Source organism: Microcebus murinus, chromosome 1, assembly GCF_040939455.1.
Source record: "Microcebus murinus isolate Inina chromosome 1, M.murinus_Inina_mat1.0, whole genome shotgun sequence".
Classification (NCBI taxonomy): Eukaryota; Metazoa; Chordata; class Mammalia; order Primates; family Cheirogaleidae; genus Microcebus; species Microcebus murinus.
In genome coordinates, this window is record NC_134104.1 from 121,692,907 (window position 1) to 121,718,800 (window position 25,894).

General features: G+C 34.9%; 1 protein-coding gene across 2 annotated transcripts in view; it reads left to right on the plus strand.

The window, feature by feature from the left end:
* RYK (receptor like tyrosine kinase) overlaps positions 1-25,894 on the plus strand; it is an 89,658-nt gene that overhangs the window by 59,722 nt on the left and 4,042 nt on the right. For both annotated transcript variants that reach the window (XM_076005350.1, XM_020288009.2), the window contains exons 9-13: positions 715-801; positions 6,680-6,749; positions 12,130-12,262; positions 14,766-14,875; positions 15,039-15,198. In XM_076005350.1, coding sequence (XP_075861465.1) covers positions 715-801; positions 6,680-6,749; positions 12,130-12,262; positions 14,766-14,875; positions 15,039-15,198 — 560 coding nt within the window. The remainder of the gene's footprint in view (positions 1-714; positions 802-6,679; positions 6,750-12,129; positions 12,263-14,765; positions 14,876-15,038; positions 15,199-25,894) is intronic.

Genomic DNA, 25,894 nt, shown 5'->3' on the forward strand with positions numbered 1-25,894 from the left:
TAAAATGAGATTAATTTTTGATGATCACCTCCTCATTAGGGAGCTTTTTATTAGCAATTCCAAAATTGCTAATAAAATCTGGATGGATTTTCATAGTTCATTTTTAACTACTCCTTCCCCACCCCCCACAAAAAGGTCATAGCTAACTTCTCTTCTTACTGTAAAGATTTTAGAATTGATTTTTAAATATTTTAGCAGTGACCCTAGAGGCTAAGTGGCTTTTCTGAGACCCTCTAAGTAGTAAGCAGTTGAAGGATTAGAACCCCGGAGTGTCTGTCTCAATCCAAGATTAACACCTTTTGGGCTTTCATTGAGGCTACTTTTTAAAGCTCTGCAACAACAGGGAGGACAGACCACTTTTCTTGTCACTGCTCTGAGGCTAGGCATAGACTCTTAAATGCCACTGTGGATACCCCATTACTGAGCTCCTGGCTATATCATTAGTTTTTTTAGGATAATTCAGACAAATTCTCATAGCTTAGTTTAGATACGATGTTTCTGACAGCAAGTAAGAGGTTTAATAGTTATAAAGAACTTTTAACAGTTGTTAAAAACCAGAGATTTGAGTTCATTTGCCTTGGGACTAGACAATAATAATGTTGATCACATAATGCCCTTCTTATGTTTGTTTAAGTTATATTGTACCAGGAAGTTTTTTACTATAATTTTATTAAGGTTATTGTATGATCTTATTAATTATTACTTTTCTTTTAGGTACTTTTGGGCGTATTTTCCATGGGATTTTAGTAGATGAAAAAGATCCAAATAAAGAAAAACAAGCATTTGTAAAAACAGTTAAAGGTAAGATTTTTTTTCCATACTATTTCCATAATACTTTTCCTGTCTTACGTGGTTCATACCAGCAAAATTCTGTGTCAGTTTTTCAGTGTGTGCTGGACTTTTTAAATCAGCCCATGTTAAATAAGTTCATATGAGACTAACTTTTAGGATATTTGGGTTGTTTTCATTAGGTATAGGAAGACGGAAGTCTGATAAATTAAGACATTAAACATTTATTAGATATTACTCAGGCTTCTAGTCAAACTGTATCCACTTGCCTTCATTGTTGCTGTATCTTATGTTGTGGTTTTCCTAGGTTAAAATCCTTTGGTACTGTCTCTTTTCCCCTCTTACAAAACATTGTCATTAGTTTTTCCCTCCCAATACTGAAGACTATGAAGAAAAAAATTAAATTGACTCTCAGACGCATAGTACCTTATGTAGGTAGCCATTGTTTACCTTTTACCCCACTCCTCCTTTTTTCTCTTAAATAATGCTCCAGGAAATATCTTTGTGTGTATGTGCATGTGTGTATGTGTTTTATGTCTGTGCTTCGTGGTATACTTTTGCAGGTACAGCAATATTTGGAATTACTGGCCTAAGGGGTATGTACACTTAAAATTTTGACAGATATTGTTAGACAGTGCTGTATTGTTCTCTAAAATACAGCACTGATTTATATTTTCATGAACAGAATACGTATTTTCTTCTTTGGGGCCATTTTTTGAAATGCGATGCCTAATTTTTCATTTATTTATGTTAATTATTTAGTTATAGATTCTCTATCAAAATACTGCAATATATTTATATAGGTATATGACTTATTCCCTAACACTGATGAATTAGTGAGACTTTTTAAAATTTCAGAATTTTCATTACTTGCAACTAATCCTTGTAAAAGCTTGAGTAATTGTGAGTTAAGTCTTTTATTTGCTCATTTTGAGAAAATGAAAAATGTGGTAAATTACAGGGTGCTTAATGTCTGTCAGTGTATGATATAGGTTGAGATGACAAGTTAATAATTTCTGGAAAAAATTAGCACTTTGCAGAAATTGAGGGGAAAATTAAATTTTAAATAGAAGGTGATAAAATGTTATAAAGTTTACAAAATTAATTTGTAAGAACTGTTTCTAAATTTACTTAAAGGAATATCTGAAAAGTATGAAGGATTTATGTTTATTTTTTCCTAAAAAGTTGGGTTGTACCAATCTAACAAAAATTTCTAGAAATTATTAATAATTCCTTTTAATTTAGCAAAATGCTTGTTTAAGGCTGCTACAAATATACGTGCCCATATATACACCCTTTTTATCTTTTCTAAACAAGTGGTTTAACGTACTATATCATTCAGTATTTATTTTATCCATCCAGCCCTCAGAACACTTTTAAAGTTTAATATTTGTTAGGTCCTAGTAGAGGTTTTCTGACTAGTTTTGAAGGATAGTTTACATATTATTTTTTGTAAATGTAAAATTTTGAACTGTAAGTTGATTAAAACAACTGCCTTTTTTTACTCTTTGCTCATTTTTAAAAGGAAACATTTCTCCTTAATTCTAGTATTTTTCTGGGGTTTTGAAATGTTCTAAAGACTGTTTAGAACTAGGATATTATTCATTTGTTCTGAATAAATCTTGAATTAACAAAAAAATTCACGTAGATTTGGGTTGATTTAGGGTTGGAAGAGAGCAGAAAGGAAATAATAGTAATAAAACACAATGTGGGTACCGGGCCTGTTTTATAAGATAAGATTTCGCTTTTGATATATACTTGAATTGTAGTCACTTGGTTGTTCCTGTGCTTTACCACTGTAATTATCATGTTCTCTCTAAGCTAGATGGAAATAAGAGAAAGCACAGTGAGTCCTAAGCCAAGATATGGTCATGGTTTGTATGGGGGACAGAGAGGAAGTGCATTGACTGGGTGCCTCAGAATTGTTAGATAGCTCCACATGATTGAGTATTGCTGAGATACTCTTTTGAAATGTTATTTTTATTTTTTTAGTTGTAGCTATATAAAGCTGGCAAAGTTCTTCCACAAATCTGAATGCTTTGTTACATGTTGCACAGGTAGAAGTGTACCATAAAATACGAAAAATAAGGTTTATAGAGAACACTGACCTTTGCCTTTAGACATAAGCAGGAAATTGGAGTTTGGCTTTTTAAAAAATTCATAATTTTGTTCGGAGACTTAATGGCTTTCCAATGTAAATTTCCAGAGATCGAAGTTAGATACCTGAATCTTATGCAATAAATATTGTGAAATTGAATTCTATGAAACAAATGGATCAGTTTGGGATTTGGGGTATTAAGTTCTTATTTTCTTTTATAGCTGCTAAATTTCTGTAATTTTGGAAATAAGCAAATTTAAAAAATCATTTTGTGCTTCCTTGTAACTTTTAGAATGCATTTAATGTGGTACCATTTTCGAAGGTATGCATCTTGAAGATAGACCTTTCATTATTTAAAAGACTAGAACTAGACTAGGAAAGGAATTCAGGAGAATGAGGTTTTTTACTAAATGGATAATGTTTTTCTCCTCCAATTGAAAGTTTTTTTAGATCATTATCTAGTTCTAGTGTCCCTTGCTTAATAGAACATGCTAATCAAAATTAAGGATTTAAAAAAAAAGTATGTATAAAATGATATATCCTAAAATTACCTTTTGAACTCTGGTCTCCTTACCAATTGAGGGGAAGGTAAACTCTGAGTAAGAACTCCAGCCATTACTGGCTTTTAATCTAAAAAGATTCTACCAGTCCCCAATAGTCTTGGCTATAATTTCATTAGAGATTATTTAGGTTCTAGAAAGAGTAGTGAAGGCACATTCTGCCATTTACTAAATGATCACAAATTTTAAGCAATTTTTAGACACTTATAGTTTATTCCAGCAGACATTGGTATGAAGCACCTCTTCCAAAGAAATACCAAGTGTTTCAAGACCTTGGCTTTTTGCCCACCCATTTTATATTCCTGTAAAAGTCTTAACTAAGAGAAGTTATCTGGAAAGGGAGCACTACTAGCAAGTAATGGGAGAGGGAGTGAGGCATGAAGTGATATTCCAATGGGTAGACTTGGAAGTAAATGAAATTTGAGATCTCTCAGTTTTGACAGCTCCACTTTTAAGGACCAAATGTGGCAATCATAGTGCCTAAGTTCAGTGGACTGGTTTTATTGTTGGTTCAACATTTAACTAGGTGGGCTGGAATGTGGATCTTGGCTTTGCCAATCTTTTATATCTTTTTTTCCCTCTTATTGCATTGGTCAAAGCTTTATAAATTACTATTACTATTTTTATTGTTGACATAAAAATTAGTTATTAGTTTCCTTAAAAGGGTTTTAAATGATTCACTATACTCTTATGTTTGTTTTTGATATTTAAAAACTATTTTTTAAAAATTCAAACTCATTTTCAATTTTATAATGGAAATATAGTATTCATTTAATGGAAATGTGAGAATAATTATTATTAGTTAAAATAGCTGTATGAATCAAAGATATCAGTCTAATTTTCATCAGAAGTGCTTCATACCAAAGTTTTTGAGCCATTTCAAACAGTGGAGCAATTCTTCTGTATTATTAAGATAGAGGTCTCTATAAGATGAGGAATCCTGTGGATCTGTGCAAATATTTGATGGCTTAAAAATTATTTTAGAGGTACAGAGTAAAGATAAATTGCATTATCATGTTTTGTTTCAAAAACATTGACCTTAAAGTCCACCTTAGTTTTGCTACTTTGGACCAAAACCCAGGTGTTCAGAAGCTAAAAATAAAATGGAATAATAATATTCTAATTTGGGCTGTCCATGAAAGTTAACGTAATTTTCCGCTAATTTAATATTAGTTCTTTTTTTTTGTTTTTAACCACAAAGAGGTAAAAAGAAGAAAGCAATAAAACGGGCTGTAATCTCCAATCAGAACTTTTGTAGTTATTTTTTAATAGTTGTATGTATGTATGGTTAGGAAGTGTAAATAGAACAGAAAATACAAAATGTAAATTCACCTATCTCTAAAAGTAACTGCCATATGTAAACAATTTATTATGATGCTGTCTAAGAGTAAGAAAAAAAATGCTCCCAAATATATCTAATTTTTTAAATAATTTTGTTTTTAAAATATAACTGATTGTATAAACAGGTTATACTTTGTTTTTAAAATTTACTATATCTTAGAGATCTTCCTCTGTCAGTACATGTAGACCAATCTCATCTTTTAAAAGCAGCCACATGGTATTCCAGTGTGCCAATTTAATTAGTCCTCTGTTGACTAATACTTTTGGTTCTGAGTTTTTTGCTGTTACAGTTGAACAGTGTTCTTGTTACATTATATATAGATGAGCTTTTGTAAATATATCTGTAGCATAGACTCTTAGCAGTAGACTGATGATGCAGAGTGTATCTGCATTTTAAAATTTTGTTGCATGTTGCTTCCCCCACCTATCCATAGTGGTAACTGAGGAGCCTGCATTTTTTTGTCTCTCAAGCTGACAGCCGGTAGGATGGCTTAGAGGGAGTGGGGAGATGGTATCTCCTAGTTTAATTTGCCTTTTCTTTTCTTCCCTTTCCCTTTCCCCTGCCCTTTCTTTCTTTTTGTTTTTTGAGACAGTCTCACTCTGTCACCTGGGCTAGAGTGCAGTGTCACTACAGCATCAAACTCCTGGGCTCATGCACTTCTCTTGTGCTGCATGCCACTATACCAGGATAATTTTTCTATTTATTTTTGTAGAGACAGGGCCTTGCTCTTGCTCAGGGTGGTCTCCAACTCTTGGCCTCAAGCAGTTCTCCTGCCTTGGCACCCCAGAGTGCTAGGATTATAGGCATGAGGCACCCCACCTGGCCTGAATTTCTTTACTTAGGAGTGAGGCTAAGAATCATTTTGTGATTTTTGTTGGTCATTTGTTTTGACTTTTCTCAGTAAACAATATATATGTATCATCTGCCTCATTTTTTCCTTATTGACTTGTTGCAGATATTTTTTTTTTTTCTATTCTGAACTTTTTTTTTTTTCCGGCATATTATGGGGGTACGGATTTTAAGGTTTCAATAAATGCCCTTTCCCCCGTCCCCCCACAAGTCTGAGTTTCCAGCATGACCATGACCCAGATGGTGCACATCTCACTCATTATGTATATATATGCCCACCGTCCTCCCCCCTCCCCCCTGCCCAATACCCTATTACTGTAGTACCTATGTGTCCACTTAGGTGCTACTCAGTTAATACCAGTTTGCTGGTGAATATATCTGGTGCTTGTTTTTCCATTCTTGGGATACTTCACTTAGTAGTATGGGTTCCAGCTCTAACCAGGAAAATATAAGATGTGCTATATCACCATTGTTTCTTAGAGCTGAATAGTACTCCATGGTATACATATACCACATTTTATGAATCCATTATTGGATTGATGGGCACTTGGGCTGTTTCCACAGCCTTGCAATTATGAATTGAGCTGCTATGAACATTCGAGTGCAGGTGTCTTTTTTGTAGAGTGTCATTGGATCTTTTGGGTAGATGCCCAGCAATGGGATTGCTGGATCAAATGGTAGATTCACTTATATGGCTTTAAGGTATCTCCATATTGCTTTCCACAGAGGTTGAACTAGTTTGCAGTCCCACCAGCAGTGTAGGAGTGTTCCTTGTTGCAGATATTTTTCCAGTCTGTTATTGCTTTTTCTACTTTGTTTACAGAACTTTACTGAATTTCTAATTTTTATGTAAAAATTTCTCAGAAAGTTAACATATTTGATGAGACTTTTACTGCAGTAGAACTTTAGGCTAGATATATTTAGATTTTCCTGTATCTTATGATAAAAATGTAGTCCAAGGTAATTATTTACTAATAGCAGAAAATGTTCATGTCATATATATGGTATTATTATTCAAGACAATTTCTTTTCTTTATATAGATCAAGCTTCTGAAATTCAGGTGACGATGATGCTCACTGAAAGTTGTAAGCTGCGAGGTCTTCATCACAGGTGAGAAGAGAAACCTCCAGCATCTCAGTGTCAAGCATGTGACACTTAATGCTGAATTTTTATTTAAAGAACGTTGTAGTGTGTTCTGAATTGAAAGCTTTATGGAATAGCTTAATCTTTTTTTCTGAATATAAAAGTGAAACACATGCTCATTACACAAAATTTATAGTCACAATGAAGTATAAAAAACACTGTATAAGCCCACATCTGGATAATCATAGCTAATCTTTCCAGAAATGGTTTATACATATTTATGTGCATATTTCCCTTAAAAAATAGGATGATGAAATACATATGTTAGAAAGTGTTTGCTATGAAATTTTTGAACATGCAGAACACTAAAGACAAGAATAACAAACACCAATAGGCCTACCTTCTAAATGCAGTGATAGTTAACATTTTGCCATGTTTGCAGTCTGTGTGTGTATATATGTGTATCTGTCATCTGTATCTAGAGATCTCTATCTTTAGATATATCCATATATTTGTATGTGGAAATATTTACAGTAAGCTAGACATCTCAACACTTTTAGTGCATGTCCAGTATGTATTTTTTTTTTAAATGAAGACATTTTCCTATCACACTACCATCATTATCTTTGACAAGCTTAACATGCTTCCAAATTAACAAAATGACGTGTCCAACTTTTTGTGTCAGTAAATCCATATTACCATTTTAAAAGGCTACACAGGCCGGGTGCGGTGGTTTACACCTATAATCCTAGCACTCTGGGAGGCCGAGGTGAGGCGGGAGGATCGCTCAAGGTCAGGAGTTCGAAACCAGTCTGAGCAAGAGCAAGACCCCATCTCTACTAAAAATAGAAAGAAATTAATTGGCCAACTAAACATATATAGAAAAAATTAGCCGGGCATGGTGGCGCATGCCTGTAGTCCCAGCTACTTAGGAGGCTGAGGCAGAAGAATTGCTTATGCCAAGGAATTTGAGGTTGCTGTGAGCTAGGCTAATGCCATGGCACTCTAGTCCAGGCAACAGAGTAAGACTGTGTCTCAAAAAAAACAAAACAAAAAAAGGGCTACACAGTATTTCATTGAAAGGATGTACCACATTTTATTTAACCAATTCCTCGTACATGATCAGTAAATCATAGTATGATTTAAAAAAATACTTGTGCTATATGAAGAGATTTTTTTTTAAAGCTTTATATCTTATTCACAGAGCTATAACAAAAAATTCTACTTTTTGAGAAGGGGCTTAAATATAACATAATATATGGCAATATCAATATTGGGCCAAAGCTTTTTTTTTAAAGCACTACATAGACTCAATATAATTTGTCTGCCTACTGAAAATTTGATAACATATGTTTATTTTTAAACTTTTTAAAATTTTAATTAAAAAAATTTTTTTTAATTGAGATAGGGTGGTGTTCTGTTGCCCGGGCTGGAGTACAGTGGCGTGATCATTGCTCACTGCAACCTCAAATGCCTGGGCTCAGGAGATCCTCCCAGGTAGCTGGGATTATGGGCATGCACTGCTATGCCTGGCTAATTTTTTTTTAAGTTTTTTTATAGATATGGGGTTGCTATGTTGCCTAGGCTGGTCTTGACCTTCTGGCCTCAAGTGATCCTCATGCCTCAGCTTCCCAAAGTCCTGAGATTATAAATATGAGCCGCTGAGCTTGGTTTGAACACATATGTTTAAAAATGAAACGGTAACCATCCCTATTGGAAGATGTTTATGGACTTCCGAAAAAATATATTTTAATTTCTGTGTACTTCAGGTAATTCCTTGAGCTCTGCTAAAAAATAAGTTGACTACATAGAGCTTTAGTATTGAATTTTTTTATTATTTTGGTTCATATTCAAAAGAATTTGAGGGCCTAAAAATAGGCAGCTACAATAAGATCAATAAAATGTTAATGAAAATGAAACTGAGTTTTTTGGCATTGTGGTGGTAGAGAAGAAAACAAATAAGCAAACAGTAAGGAGAGAAATATTTTTGCTGTGATTGAACATAAAACAGCTCTTAGCTTCTGGGTGAAAGAAACACTAAAAGTTGATGAATCTCAGCAGAAGGGAAAGAAACAAAGATGGAATATTGGAAATGTCCTTTTTGGCAGTGTGTCAGGAGTATTTGATGTTCATTTATGCTAGCCCTAGGAGAAAGAGCCAAAGTGTTTGATCCTAGTGTATAATATTAACTTAGTATTTAGTACCTAGCCAATATTCTTACCCTGATGAAGTTCTGTACCACTTGAGCACAGAAGTGAGTGGCAGGGATAAATGTAGACAAAGCCAGGATTTTCCCAAGAAGCAATTTTATATTCACTGTAGTCCTAAAGATGTCTTGGCTGAAAATATTCAGAACAATCATTGGCACCATTCTCATGCAGCATGAAGCTGTAAGGCTTTCCAGTGTCATACCAGGATGAATTAGCAGTAAGGATAGTCCCAGGATATCATTACAGAATGGAATGACATGACATACTGAATTGGGGTTTATTGGACACTGGACATTCAGTGATTGAGGAAAGTCTTACCAAAGCTAGATGTTAGCTTGTCACAGTTAATTGTTCTTCTTGGCTAAGAAGTGATAACCAGAATTCCTAGTTATGATGAACAAAAACACATCATCCGTGTGTGGAAAGTATATTATTCATCCCATTTTTAAGGGGACCAGGGCCTACCATACATTTATTTTTGACTTCTGTTGTCTATAGTCTATTCGTGGGCTTTCTGTATGTACTTGTTTCTTCATTCTTTCATTCTGATTTATTAAGTGCCTGTTTTACACTTGGAACTCTGTTAGACACAAAGAATAAAAATGAAATTATCTTCAGAGATCATATAATAGAATTTATCAAGCAAATACAATACACTCAGCAAGATATGATACCTAGTTTCAGATTTTACTTTTTTAACTGGTTGTGACATGCAGTTCATCATGTTTGCTTCATGTTTCAACATTCCATGAATAAAGATTATAAGGATATTGAAATACTTTAAAACATTTTAAAATCCTTTCATTTCACTCCTTTTTCTACTAGAATTTGTGAGAATAGTTAATTTTTATTATAAGTTAAAATAGCTGTACAAATAAACTATCAGTCTATTTTAATTTCATCAGAAGTGCTTCATATCAAAGTCATTGAGCTATTTCAGCTTATAGTTTGGCTCCTCCCTTGGCCCACAGATGCCTGATGGTGGCCTCATTAGGCTGAATGCCTCACAGCTCTTCCCCTGCAAGTGTACTCAGCAAGACTGAGGAGGAGAGGCAGTGCTCATGGCAAGCCTCTAGAACCTAGTCTTCCTCTGCCATTTTTCCTCTACAGCACCTACTTTGGCTCTTATCTACTCTTCTTAGAGATCCCAGACCTTCTTCTTTATCCTCCTTTTCTTTATGAAATGAGCAGAATGAAAAGTAGCCATTTATACTTTGAAACATTTTCAAGAAATTTGTTACCTTTACTAGTAAGTAATCATCTGGTGGTACAGTAGAAGATTTGACTCATCTGGTAATCTTATTGTTCCTGGATAAAATACCTTTAACTCTGCTAAACGAATTTCAGTCTTGAAGAAAAGAGCATAGAAATCATCTTTTGGGGGTTAAAGAGATTGGGAAGTTTTTGATATTCACTCTAAAATCATGTATGCCCAGGTTAATCCTAACTGTAAACCTGCAATCATTTTAGTGTTCATGGGAATTGGTGGAAAGAGTGCTCTATAGTCTACCCTGTACTTGGCCTCATTCCCTGGGGAAGGAATGTCCTGTCCAGTAGTCCAGGAGAAAACACAAGGATTTTGGAATCAGATGAAGATCTGAATTTTTTCTCCATTTACTTGCTTTTTGTCTTTGGCAGGTTACCTAATCTTTCTTCCCTGGTATGAGTTTCCTTGCCTGTAAAATGGGACTGATTATCACTGTCACTCACAGATAGGCTGGCTCTTACAGGTTTACTGATCCCTGAGTCCTCATTTTCCCAGTTTCTCAGGGTCAGTGCTTTCCCTGTTAGTAACTCCTGCAAACACGAGGGGGAGCCCACGGCTTTGCCACTCTGTGCAGTGGTGGTCATGACACAATTTTATAACTGTGGTTAAAAGTGTTACATGTTCAATTGAGACAATTTTTAGGAAATACAGAAAAGCAAGGTAGAAATTGTCATACTCTCACAACGCAAAGACAATTCTTAACTCTTTCTATATTTCTGTGCAGAATTTTATTTTTTCTCCATATTTGTGATTATGCTGCAAACATGAATTTTATATCTTGCTTTCCTGTAAGATAAGCTCTTATATTCTGATTACATCTTTGTGACCATTTAATTGTTACATATTATCCTATTATTCTTTATTATTTTGGGACATGCAAGTTGCTTGCAACTTTTTACTATTAATATTATATTAATTATCCTTGTTTATGTAGCTTTTTATGTTTAATATATCATTTTCTTATTAAACACCCTTAGAAGCAGAATTTGCTAAGTTAAGGAGTAGGGATGTTCATAAGGATATTGTATCACAAGTTGTTTAAATGTTTGTTTTATAAGTCACAGAATACAAAGTGGTGGGTATAAAAATTAAGAGTCTACAGTGGGCTGGGCAGGGGGAGTCTAAGGTAGTTTTTGCCTTCTAGCAATTTTCAGCTTAGTGGGGAAGATGAGATAATTATGCAAAAAGTTACATAACGTTGGGAAAAATTAGCATTTACTGCCAGAAGCAGTGTAATTAGAGAATAGGATGAAATGTATATATATGCCATGGAAATTAAAATAGGAGCAAGATTGTCTACTACATGCTTGGTTTTATTTTGCACATCAAAGCAACATTTTATCGTTGGTGGGGTCCCCACATTATAAGGATGGAAAGTAAGGCCAAGAAAGAGATAACAGAGGTAGTAAAAAGTAAATCTAGGATTCAGAAATCTGATTCTAAATCCCATATGACTAGCTAAAGACTTATTGCTTTAGTGGCAGCGTCAGCCTTCTAGAGACCTTTTTATTATCATAGTCATGACCACAGTCTGGATCTGGCCTTTGTTTTTTAAGTACGTTTGATGATGGAATAAGTGGGATATTGTCGTAATATACTTACGGTCAAGTTATTTTTTTAGGTGTCTCTGATTACTCTTTGGAAGAAAGATTTAGTGTGGCTAGAGTGTATCTTCAGAGAATCTAGTCCACAGGAAGCAACTTCGAGTTTATAATTTTTCTCTGTCAAGAATGTACATATATGAAGAACATTTAAGTCTGGTTTAAAATCTAGATCATTTATAATTTTACACTTTTAGTGGTAATCATGTTTTTAAGTATGTTTGGGATTTTGTTTTGTTTTAAGTTATCTTTATTACTTTTTATTAAAAATAAGCCCCTGAGGTTTTAGATTTCATTTGTCTTTCTCCTAATTTCTTATTATTTTATAGAAATCTTCTTCCTATTACTCATGTGTGTATAGAAGAAGGAGAAAAGCCCATGGTGATATTGCCTTACATGAATTGGGGGAATCTTAAATTGTTTTTACGGCAGTGCAAATTAGTAGAGGCCAATAATCCACAGGTGAGAAAAATTTGCCCAAATACCAATTATTTACCAGTAGTTTCTGTAATGTCTTTGAAAGTAGATATTAACATTCTTACATATAAACTGTTTAAAGGCCTGCAAAAAAGAAACTCAGAATGAACCACAAGATATTTATAACCTGTTGATTTAAAAGGAAATGAAGATGTTTGTGATTCCTGTCTTGAGACTTACACTTTGCTGATGCTAAAGTTTTTCTATATATGTATTTTCATTGTGTGTTTATTTATAATGAATTCAAACCCTTTGTAATACTATCTCAGTAATTTTCTTGATAAATCTCTGAAGGCACTTGTCCTAGATTTCCCTTCTAGGAATGGAAACAGACTTTACAGAGCCATTTGGTTCATATCACACAAAAAGCTGATGATGCCTGGAGGTCTAGATTGTGGGAGATATGTGGATATATCGTTAATATGCTTGACTGTAAGATGTCAGTCATCTAAGAGTTTCTTTCTCTTAATTGATTATGTCCATAACTGTGAAGCATTTGGTCAGACTCCAAATATGTAGTAGTATTTAGGTTGGTGCAAAAGTAATTGTGGTTTTGGACCATGAATTTTAAATCATTATAACTAGGCTCAAACACATCTTTATTAATCAAAATAGGAACCATTATAATCAACACATTTTTGCCAACAAGAAATAAGTTTGTTTATTCCTGTAGTGTAAAAATTCATGCCTCCGGATTCAATGAACTCTTGGAAAGCATGTTCTGCATCCTGCTGGTTGTGGAAGTGTTTTCCCTGCAAAAAGTTTTTGAGATACTTAAACAAGTGGTAGTCAATTATTGAGAGGTCAGGTGAATCTGGTGGATGAGGCAAAACTTCATAGCTCAATTCGTTCAACTTTTAGAGTGTTGGTTGTGTGACATGCAGTCAGGCATTGTCGTGGAGAAGAATTGGGCCCTTTCTGTTGACCAGCGATAGCTGAAGGCATTGCAGTTTTCAGTGCACCCCATCAATTTCCTGAGCATACTTCTCAGATGTAGTCGTTTTGATAGGATTCAGAAAGTTGTAGTGGATCAGAATGACAAACAGTGACCAAACAGTGACCACGACCTTTTTTTGGTGCAAGTTTTGCTTTGGAGTGTCTTCTTGGTCCAACCACTGAGCTGGTCGTGGCTGGTTGTTGTATAAAATCCACTTTTTGTCACACATCACAATCTGATGGAGAAATGGTTTGTTGTTGTTATATACAAGAAGAGAACTTCAAAACGACGATTTTTTTGATTTTCGGTCAGCTCAGGAGGCACCCACTCATCGAGCTTTTTCACCTTTCCAATTTGCTTCAAATGCCAAACTGCTGTAGAGTGGTTGACATTGAGTTCTTTGGCAATTTCTTGTGAAGTTGTAAGAGGATCAGCTTCGATATTGCTCTCAATTGGTTGTCAACTTGCAATGGCTGGCCACTGTGTTCCTCATCTTCAAGGCTCTTGTCTCCTTTGCAAAGCTTTTTGAACCACTGCACTGCACGTTCGTTAGCAGTTCCTGGGCCAAACATGTTGTTGCTGTTGCGAGTTGTCTCCGCTGCTTTACAACCCATTTTGAACTTGAATAAGAAAAATGCTCGAATTTGCTTTTTGTCTAACATCATTTCCATAGTCTAAAATAAATATAAGATAAACAGCAAATAATAAGTCATTAGCAAAAAAATAAAGTGAGAAATGAACATTAAAATAATGTATAACATAACCACATTCATTTAAGAATGTATTCCAATATAAACCAGCAAATTTCAACAATGCTGAAACCACAATTACTTTTGCACCAACCTGTAGTAAAGCCTGGTGGGTATTTTACTGTTTGTTGTATCTTGTAGCCCCATCAAGTTGGTTTTAGGATTTTTAATAATGTACTTGTTACAGTTGCCAGAAGAAAATGGATTCAAAGGCTGCATTGAGTATTTGGCTTAATACATATAGTATGCTTTGCAAATTGACAGGATTAAAGCTGGGGTTCCCAACAAGTGGTTGGACGGTGTGGTCCATCTGCATCACTTGGGGAAGAGTTTTATTCCTCAGCTCACAGTGTTGGCATACATTTAGAGGAGCATATCAGTAGAGAGAGCTGTAGACTGGTATTAGTTTGAAAATGATCCCCAAAAGATAATCTCCTAACAAAAACTACTGTTTTAAAAGAAAAGAACAAGTTATTGAACATTAAGCATTGGAAATACTGCCTTTAGAATTCAGCATTCATAAAACAGGTATTTATTGATGTGTTAGATGTTAGGTAGATACATCTAAAGATAAGCAGAGACAGTCAAGTAAATGTTCAATTATGTTACAGAATAATAAGGATCATAGTGTAAGTATAGGCAGCTATGGGAACATATTCTTGGTCAAGAAATAGCTTTTTAAAACTCAGTGTGTAGGTGTAAAGAAGTATTTTTGGATGGAGTAGGATTGTGAAATAAAATAAGCAGCCACCATCATAATTTTGGTGCTATTTGCAAACCATGTCATTTTCTGTTACCACAGGCAATTTCTCAGCAAGACCTGGTACACATGGCTATTCAGATTGCCTGTGGAATGAGCTACTTGGCCAGAAGGGAAGTCATCCACAAAGACCTGGCTGCTAGGAACTGTGTGTAGGTGCCATCAACTCATTACTGTCACTTGATGTGTAGTGCTCCCTGGACTTGGGGTTCTCTCCAGGAGTCATAGGGGGACTTGTGTTGTATTTAAGGTTAATAGTGATCTATACTTTTTAATACTCTGATTACATTTGATGTTCATGTCTTTACTTTTCAGCATTGATGACACACTTCAAGTTAAGATCACAGATAATGCTCTATCCAGAGACTTATTCCCCATGGACTATCACTGTTTGGGGGATAATGAAAATAGGCCCGTTCGGTGGATGGCTCTTGAAAGTCTGGTTAATAATGAGTTCTCCAGCGCTAGTGATGTGGTAAGTGCTGGGACCCCCAGGTATTAACAGAATGGAGAGGAAGCTTTCTGTTTTAAGATGTTTTACTTTGTGGGGGGATTGGTAGGGGTTAATCCAGTAACTGTTCCCTGAATTTTTTCATCTAGAAAGCAAGTATAGTTAGTTCCCAGTCAGCCAGGTTATGGAGAGGGGCTATGACCCAAACCATGGGCCAGCATTGTGTGTAACCTCATTTTATCCTCACAGTACTACTGAGGGGGACGCTATTGCACTATGAGGTAGGCACTGGCATCCCAATTTTAAAGGTGAGAATACTGGGGCTTAGAGAGGTTACGGTATTTGATTATTTTTCTTTTCTCAGAATGACCAGGTGATTGCAGATCATAAAGATATATTGTTGTCTTTTTTTCACATGGCCTCTTCTGAGTGTTATGGCCTATATGACTTATAATTCCCATGTCATTCTCTTCTTTTTGTCAGTTTCTGGGTGGTTCTGCCCACTCAACCAGATTATATAGTTGGTTCCATTATGCTTAATGATGTGTAGTTTTGGAAGCCACATCTACTTGTGGGTATTTTGCAGCTGTTTTAATTCGGTCACTTGGCTTTTTAGTATTATTTGGAAGATTAAGCTCAATTTAATATGTTTTCTATCTCTTGCCTATTATAGTTTACTATTGTGGCTGAATATATAGAGATTAGGTAAAATTTCTGTTTTTAAGGTCCTCTGTTGTGTTCACACAGTGATAATCTGTGTCATGTGTAAAATCTTATAATTTGTTTCAAAGTTTCAACTGTAAGGCTTACTGTATGTATTATTGTATCTTGGGTCTTGATATATTTTTTTTTATAATTTTAGGGCTACTTTTTCATTTCAAAGTTTGTGTGCTTTAAGGGTTACTCTTTTAATAGTGTATTACTATACACTAATAATATTAATTAGTGTATTAGTTTTCTGTGGCTGCTATAACAAATTATTATAACTTTGGTGGCTTAAAATAACATAGATTTATTCTCTCTCAGGTCAGTTCTAGAGGCCAAATGCCTGAAATCAAGTTGCAAGCAGGGCCATGTTCCTCTAGAGGCTGTAGGAGGAGAAACTGTCCTTGCTTCTGTCAGCTTCTGGTGGCTGTTGGCAATCCTTGGCTTATGGTTACATCTCTCTGTTCCATGTTCATACCATCTTCCCCTTCATGTGTGTCTGTCTCAAAACTCCTTCTATGTCCCCTTTACAAGGATACATACGATTGGATTTAGTACCCACCTACATAATCCAGAATAAGTTTCTCTCAAGGTCCTTAACTTAGTCACAACTTTTGCCTTATTAGGTATTATTAATGTTTACAGGTTTTAGGGACTAGGACTTGGGCATATCTTTGGGGCAACCATTTAGCTCATGACACTCATTAATTGAAATTATCTATGGTTTCCTTATTGAAAAATTGATATTCCAATTTAAAATCTTTGCAGTGAGAATAATTTGATAAGGGGGAAAACCTTTTCATTAATTATAATCTTAATATTTTTTCTTTTTTAGAAACTAGGCACTATTTGATATATTGCTCCTTTTACATACCAAGTATCTGGATAAAATGTGTTCACTTGATATGAATAAACAATTTACTTATATAGGGTTTTTTTCCTACTTTCTTTAAGGTCTTTTATTGTATATACCTTCAACATACTTAGTTTTAACTTAAAATCAACTACTCTCTGAAAATATCTGACACTTGTGAGATGGGCATAGTAAATATGATTACGAGAAAGGATGTTATCTGCTTCACAGAGCAGCTGCAGAAGTTAACAGTGGGCGAAACGTGCTTCTCATTGCCCACAGCATCTCTTGGCCACAGAGGCATGGGGCATGGCAGGGGGTGGGTGGCAGGTGAGGGAGATATATCCAGACTCTTAGGTAGTGAACCCTAGAGTTCAGGTTGTATAGCAGTGGGGAACTAAGCCTAATCTGTTTTTTCTAGAGCTTTGATGATAAAATAAAACTCTGTAACATTAATATCTAGAAGCTAAAATTCCAAGTAAAGCAATAGAAATATGCAAAGCAACTTACATAGTTTTAACGGTTATCTAAAGAGAACCTGGGCTTTTTTTGGGAGGAAGGGGTTGCATTTTTGGTTTTGATTTTTTTTTTTTCAAATAATATATAGAGGGAAAACAATTTGACTTTAGGTGAGTATACAGCCGCTGTATTGAATGACAGTAAGGACCAATTCTATTCTTTGATGAGGAATATGGTTTTAGAGTTGCCAAATCTTTATTCAGAAGTTCTGAATTATAGCTGGAATCATTTACCAGCTTCTACATTAAACAAAGCTGTTTTCAAAGGGGGAAAAATGGATTTAACTTAGGTTTTAGAATATAGTTTTAAAACATAATATCAGTTGAATTAGAACTTATATGGTTTTCAAATTCCTTTAGTAAAAAAGCCTACATTTAAACATTTTTTAATGCAGAAATGTGAAAGAAACTTTCCTAGTATTACTTTGAAAATCTCCTTCCATAGTCAATTTAAAAGATGAATTCAGTCATCTCTTTGAGATGTTAGTATTTTTTTCCAGTGGTTGATTTTAAAATCTTATTTTGTTACTCATTGAAATGTAATGTAGTTGCCTTTGCTGAAATGAGATGGCATTGTGGTGAACCCAAAACTAGTTTTATGGGTAAAAAAATAGAAGATATTTCTTAGAGGACAGTCCATAAGTATTTCATGTCACTTCATGAGATTAGAGATTTTTTTTCTCTTAGAAAAAGGAGTAATGATAGCTGGTATTTCACAGTAGTGGACAAGATGACCAGTAGTATTGTCTGCTTACATGATGGAGGCCCGAGAATATCCATTACTTAATTTAATTTATTTATTTCTGTGTAGGTATTCCATTGTATAATTAATCAATGACAGGAATTCTTTTTTATCATAGTTATGATCAAATATTTCCCAGGAATTCCAGAGTGAAAATTAGACTTTCAACAAATGAGACTGTATTTAATAATGTATCTTCAAGCAGTGTGATTGACATCTCTTCAGCTAGATTCATTACTCTGTGTTAGCTGGTAAAGTTCATGTTAGTTAAGCAGAACCTTTCAAAATCCTATTAGAATTAGTTATTTTTATGGTTATGTTATCTGTTAACCTAAAAGGAAGAAGCTGAGGCAAAATTAATACAAGTAGAGAGTTTACTTGAGCCAAACTTGATTACAACTTGGGAGCATAGATTTTGGTTGCCCTGAACATACGCTCTGATTAGCAGCAGTACAAGTGGATTTTTAAGGGCAAAAAAGGGGAACAAGGAGTGGGCTAATACAAAGTTTTTTGTCAGGAATTTTCATTGGTTTACAGAAATAACATTGATTAGTGATTGGCTATACATTGTTAAGCTATAGCATGTGGGTAATAGTGTTCATTGCGGTATTTTTAGGTTAATTTATAGCTACTTGTGACAATAGTAAGCAGTTTCAGAAGATAAATACATAGCTCAAGGGAAAAATAAAATGTAGTGTAATTGCTGTCTCATTTTAATATCTCTCTAGGCCTAATAATTTAAACAGACTCACATTCCTCAGATGAAAGTTCTTTCTTTTCTCACATTTTATTTAAGAATCTGCCTTCATCATAATGCAGTTAAACCAAATACTTTGTTGCTTCTTGTTCACTTGACAGCTTTATTTTTAAAAACCCCTATTAACGTAATGGTGAGCAACTTAACAGAATTACTTTAAGATCATAATTACTTTCAGTGTTTCTTGGCATAAACATATTTAAATGTCTGTATGACCCAGATTCTTCTGAGTTGTACTTAGTAAGCATGTGGTGGTAAGAATACTCTTTGATTTACATTTAACATTATTTATATTTAACTCCTAAAATGCTCAGATCTTTCTTTAGATTCTTATAAATTTGTTCCCTTTAAGTATACACACACGGATATACACACACACACACCTTTTAAATATCTTTTGCCTTGGATAATTGAGATTGAAAGGACTAGGAGCACCCTGCTATTTTCCACGACTATGATGTGATGATTAGTGTAAAAATCCTACCTTTTAGTTTTGGGGGATTGAGTATTTTTTGAATTCTTAAAGTATTTTTAAAGCACAAGTGTTACATATAGCTTTTTAACATTTGGATTGAAAATGTGTACACATAGTCATTATGTTCTATTCCTACATTTCCTTTATGGGTGGAGTTGGGGGTTTAAACACCACATTTAATATTCTATTTTGGGGCTGAAAAGTGTTTGCAGAGTCATATGCAAAAATAAGTAATGTAACCCCACTCCCACCAGAGTCTATATACATGTAAAATACATATTTTTAGGTGGAAATGTAGCACCCAACAAATGATAGGGCTGCCTTCGAAGGAACATTTTCTCTGTCCTTTAAAAGACCCTTAACATTTTTACATTTTTTATAGTTAAAAAATCTATATGATTTGTTTAGAAACACATTAATGTTTTCTATCATAAAAATAATACATTGCCTGTCTGGGTTGTGTTTTCACCATTTTTACTGGAAGGATTCAGTATTTCAGTGTGTCAAGATTCTTATAATGTTAATGTCAACTTTTAACTGTTGAGCTTAGGAAATATGCACAACTAGATTTGACTAGTTATAAATGTCTTGCTAATTTTATTCCAAGATACGACGTCATCATAGACATTCTTATGAATTTCTGGATATTGTTTTTATTCTGTTTTCATCAAATGTGGATACTGCCATAGTTTTTTTTATGTGACTTTCTTTTCCTTTATTTGAAAACATTTTTTGATTTATATCTTCTTTGAATTATTTAGCTAATTATAGTAGCTAACGTAATTCTGTTAGGAGACTACCTTCTATTAAGAGACTAAATGCACTCAGAAATGCATGGTTAAGAGTTTCTTTCTTACTGGTTTTCTTGGTTTTATGTAATACATTGTATTTAAAAAGCGTTTTCTTGGGAAAAACAAGTCAAGGAAATGACTTCCATGCCAGTCTTTTTTTTTTTTCTTCTTTTTTTTTGAGACAGAGTCTTGCTTTGTTGCCTAGGCAAGAGAAGAGTGAGTGCCTAGCTAGTCAGCCCTAGCTCACAGCAACCTCAAACTCCTGGGCTCAAGCAATCCTACTGCCTCAGCCTCCCTAGTAGCTGGGACTACAGGCATGTGCCACCATGCCCGGCTAATTTTTTCTAATTTTTTACTAATTATGTATTAGTTGGCCAATTAATTTCTTTCTATTTATAGTAGAGACAGAGTCTCACTCTTGCTCAGGCTGGTTTTAAACTCATGACCTCGAGCGATCCGTCCGCCTTGGCCTCCCAGAGTGCTAGGATTACAGGCGTGAGCCACCGCGCCCGGCCCATGCCAGTCTTATTAGAGTGATTTATGTCAATGAAGAGATCCTTTTTTAAGGCATTTGAATCGTTTTTAGGGGTAGGGCAAATAAAAATGTGTTCCTCGTGCCTTTGCATTATTTATTTTGTGAACATTAACAATTACCTAGAAAAGGGAAAAAAATCTGTAAAGTTATCCAGAGGCTACACATTATTTCATATTACTTTCTATTTGCCCAGTGCTGTGGAAGGTCATTGCCATACCCCGAGCAGACTTGAGCAGGATAGCCTGACATTTATTACGTATCTATGAAGAGTGCTCTGTTGAACTACTGTGGTATTGAAGAGAAAGCTAGGGTTATCACAGGATGCTTATTAGTTTTAAAAGTATAGAAAACTTTCTGTTTATTATTTAATTACTAACTTTAGAGTAATGCTTAGATTCCTGATAGTTACCTGTTTCCTTTATGGTTGCAGATTTTACATATCAATAATCTTAGACCTATTATTTAGGTATGAAGTTCATGTTAAGAGGAATTAATATTAAAGACATTAAGAAGAATCTACAGGTACAAGGATCATTTCAGACATTAGGAAATAAAGATTTTAAATGTAATATTATTAATATAAAGATATTTAGTTTTATTTAATAGTATTATTTTAATCATCCTAATATTTCCCTTGGAATGTGAAATAAATGGATTCACTAAATACTTTAAAAATAGTTCATATATTTTCAGAAGTGAGCACTTGCTGTCCTTTGATTAAATAGTTGCTCTGGGTGTATTTTCTGTAGTTGGTTCTCAGGATATTTTACTCATAAAATCTTGTGAACGTCTCTCTTTTTTCCATTCCTTTAGAGCCTTGCACTTATCATTCTGTTCAATATTCCCTTCAGATAGCCCCAGTGTTCTGATGGAGTAATGTCTAAGCATCGGTACAGTGGAGAAAAATGCCATAAATAACAGATGCATGTAATGGCCTGGTAGGCATCCAGTGATGGCTCCTCTGTCTTTCCTAATCACAGAACCTAGGACAGATTCACAGCACAAGTATTCTCTTTTCAGTTGTATATGACTCTATGCTTAAAGATTGCCAATTTTTTAAGTTGAGTTAGTGTTTTAGTGTATCTGGTCTACTATAACAAACTACCATAAACTGGGTAGCTTAAACAACAGACATTTGTTTCTCACAGTTCTGGAGTGTGGGAAGTCTATCTGTGATCAAGGTGTCGGCAGATTCAGTCTGTTGGGGAGCCCTTCCCTGGTTCATAAATGTCTGTCTTCTCTATATGTCCTCATGTGGCATGAGAAGCAAGGGAGCTCTCTGAGGGTCTTTTTTATAAGGGCACCACTTCCGTTACTGAAGGCTCCACCCTCATGGCCTAATGACCTCCCTAATGCTCCAACTTCTAATACCATCCCTTGGGAGTTTTGACTTCAACATATGAATTTGGAGGGGACACATTTAGTCTGTCATATTCTGCCACTGACACCCCAGAATTCATGTCCTTACATGCAAAATACATTTATCCCATCCCAACAGCCTTAAAAGTCTTAACTTGTTTCAGCATCAGTTCTGAATTCTTAACTTCAAAGTCTTATCTAAATATCATCTACATTAGGTATGCATGAGCCTCAAGGTACAATTTATCCTGTGGCAGATTCCTCTCCGATTCTGAATCTATGAAACCAAAAAAGTTATGTGCTTCTAAAATACAATGGTGGGGAGGTATTGGATGGACATATCTATCCCAAAAGGGAGAAATAGGAAGGAAGAAAGGAGTAATGGGCCCAAGTAAGTCCAGAACCTAACAGGGCAAACCATATTAAATGATACGACTCAAGAATAATTATTTGGCTTAATACTTGCCTTCCAGGTCTACTGGGATGGCAATAGCACCCCCATGGCTGGGTAGGAAACCACCTCAGTGGCTCTCTGCCTGGCCCCCCCTCAGAAGCACAGGGCAGGGGCATCTTGGCCCACCAGACCTGGGGAGGCAGCCCCACCCTTTGAAACCTAAGTGGAGATAGCCATGTCCCCCTGACCATCCAGTCTGGGCCTGATAAAGGGCATCTACAAAAAACTCCCCAGAGTAACATTGTATTTAATGGTGAAAGACTGAATTCTCTTTATCTAATACTAGGAACAAGACAAGGTTACCCACTCTCATTACTTATGTTCAGCACTGTACTTGTGGTTGTGCAAGTACACTAACTAAGGTTGTAGTATACACTTAGTTGTAGGTTGTAGCCAGTACACTAAGACAAGAAAAGATTGGATAGGGTGAAGTAAACTCTTTATTTGTGGAACAATATGATCATCTATGTAGAGAAAATCCAAAAAACCTACTAGAACTAATAAGTGAGTTTAGAAAGCTTACACTATACAAAAATCAATGTACAAAAATCAGTTGTACTTCTGTACACTAATAAGTAATAGGAAATTAAAATTTTAAACAAAACATTTAATATCAAAAACAAAATTCTTAGGAATAAATCTGACAAAAAATGTAAAAGAACTATGCATTGAGAACTGCAATATGTTGCTGAGAGAAATTAAAGAAGACATACATAAATGGAGAGGTATATACCTTTTTTTATTGGTCAGAAAACTTAAGATGTTCTCTCCAAGTTTGAAAAATATTATCAACAGCATTAGTCATTAGGGAAATGCAAAATAAAACCACAGTAAGCTATCATTACAAAACCATTAATCTGGCTAAAATTGAAAAGACTGACCATGCCAAGTATTGGAAAGGACATGGAGGAGCTGGAGCTCTCTTAAACTGCTGGTGGGAACATGTGTACATTCCCTTTGGAACATAGTTTGGTACTTTCTTAAAATGTTAAATAGATATATATACCATGTCCAGTCATTTTGTTCCTTGATAAATAAAAACATACATTGTATACAGATATTCATAGCAGCTTTATTTTTAGTAGCTAAATCTGAAAATAATCTAAATGTCCATCAACAAAGGGGTAAACTGTTATATCCATATGATGGTCTACTCTTCGACAATAAAAAGGAATGAACTGTTGATACATTCTACCTCGTGTGAATCTCAGTGTGGTTATTCTGAGTGAAAGAAGCTAGGGAAAAAGTATATGGTTTGAATAATTCTATTTATATCAAATTTTAGAAAATGCAAACTACTGTGTAGTGACAGAAAGATTAATGGGTACTCGGAAACAATTGAGGTGGTGGTGGCTAGAGGGAGAAAGGGATCAAAGGAAGAAGAATCTTTTGGAGGTGACGGATATGTTCATTATCTTGATTTTGGCAATGGTTTTAGAAGTGTATTCATATGTCAGAACTTAACCAAATGGACTACTTTACGTGCAGTTTATTGTATGTCAGCTATACTACAGTAAAAAAATAAATAAAAGCTGTCTTTGTGGCTGGCACGGTGGCTCACACCTGTAATCCTAGCACTCTAGGAGGCCAAGGTAGGGGATCACTTGAGCCCAAGAGTTTGAGACCAGCCTGAGCAAGAGTGACACCCTATCTCTATAAAAAATAGAAGAAATTAGCTTGGCATGATGGTATGCCCCTGTAGTCCTAGCTACTTGGAAGGCTGAAGCAGGAGGATTGCTTGAGCCCAGGAGTTTGAGGTTGCAGTGAGCTATGATAATGCCCTACTGCACATTAATCCAGGAGACAGAGCAAGACTGTCTCAAAAACAAACAAACAAACAAAACCCCCAAAACAATCTTTGCTACCTGATTACTACGCTAATATATCTACGACTAGCTGCTAAATTTGCTGGATCTTAAGACCTTCTTAGGACTCTTGTTTAAAAATGTTCCAGGCTTCAGAATTATTAGGATAGGATTGGGGAATCTATACTTTTAACAAGCACCCAGATGATTATTCTCATTGGTCAAGCTTGGAAAGCACATGACCTCGGTTCATTTCATTGCAGTTTGGTTATCTGAACCCATGTCCATATGTGACAAAGAGAGGTTAGGTTTCTAGTATTAACAGAAAGGCCTAGCCATAAAATACCTGATTATACATTTACTATTGCCAGATAAGATAATTTAAATTTGGGTGGAATTTTTTTCTTGGCAGTGTGTAGTATACTGAAGTGAGCCTTGCATTATAAGCTCCTGAAGTAACGAATAGAAATCTCTTAATTCAGTAGCCCCAACTTTATGTAGCGCTACATTAAAAGAAAAAAAGAATTTATGCATTTTTGACAAGCCACATCTTTGTATGTTTTAGTGGAAAAAATGTTTTATGTCCTCTATCTTAAAAAGCTATAAAATAACACAGGTTGGAAAAGGAATAAGATGAATAGAAGAACACTGTTACTCTCTAAATGTTCTTTAAATGGACATAGCTTCAGTCTTTCATAAAACCCTGGAAAGAACAGCTTGACCTTCTTATTGCTCCCTTTCCAACGACGTCAAACAGAAGGAAATTATAGAATAAGTCTGTCTGAATTTTTAATCATTCAGTTATCAGAAGACTTTAGAGAAAAAGTTTTCCACAAATCATCCTTGTGCAATTTTGTCTTGTTTATTTTTTTAAGGGTTGGTTAGACGACATGTAATTAATAACTTTTGTTGGTTTTTAAGGAAATGAAACTACAGTGTACCTTTTGGCTTCGTTGTTCTTTTTTATGATGTCTTTTAGTGTTACAATATGTATGTAATGTGAGAACATTAGGTGAGTGTTTAGTGATAATGTGGACAAAACAATGTGAAAGACATAAATTTTAAATGTCAACTTATACACATTGTGCTGTTATTGTATCTGTGTACAACTGCTGATCTTAAATACTGCCAACGTTACTGTCAAAGTCCTTTAGAGTCAGAAGTTATAATGTACTTCTCTTGTCAGTGAATGGAGTTATTCCCTGTGTACAAAATGGCAGTATCTACTTTTCACCAATTCCCATTGTCTCTTCCTCCAAAATCTAGTTTGATTATTTATTCCCCACAGCTCTGCCACAATCAGTGAAAAAGAACAGGCCTGTTTCATCTCAGGAAGAAGGGATGGGAATACCCTTCCAATCAGTTTCACTTCTTTGGGCTCTGTTCCATCTGTGTAGTAAATTACCTTCTCTTTGGAAATTGGACACTATTTTTAAAATTAAGCAATATTGTCAACATATAGAAGTAAGTTTTTAAGATAGGCAAATAACTAGATATGAGCAAACACTGTCATTTAACTTTTATTAATTTGAAATCATTTTTCCCTTTTTAACCAGAAAAGAACATCCCAGTAGGCTTAAGAGAAGTTTAGGCTCCGAGTCTCTATGGAGATTTTAAAACTATACATCCTTCTCCACCTGTCCCCTGTGCATCCCCTACTTGCAAAGCATAGACCTTAACGTTGGCCATTGCTCCATCTAAATGATCCCTGTTAATGAAAACAATA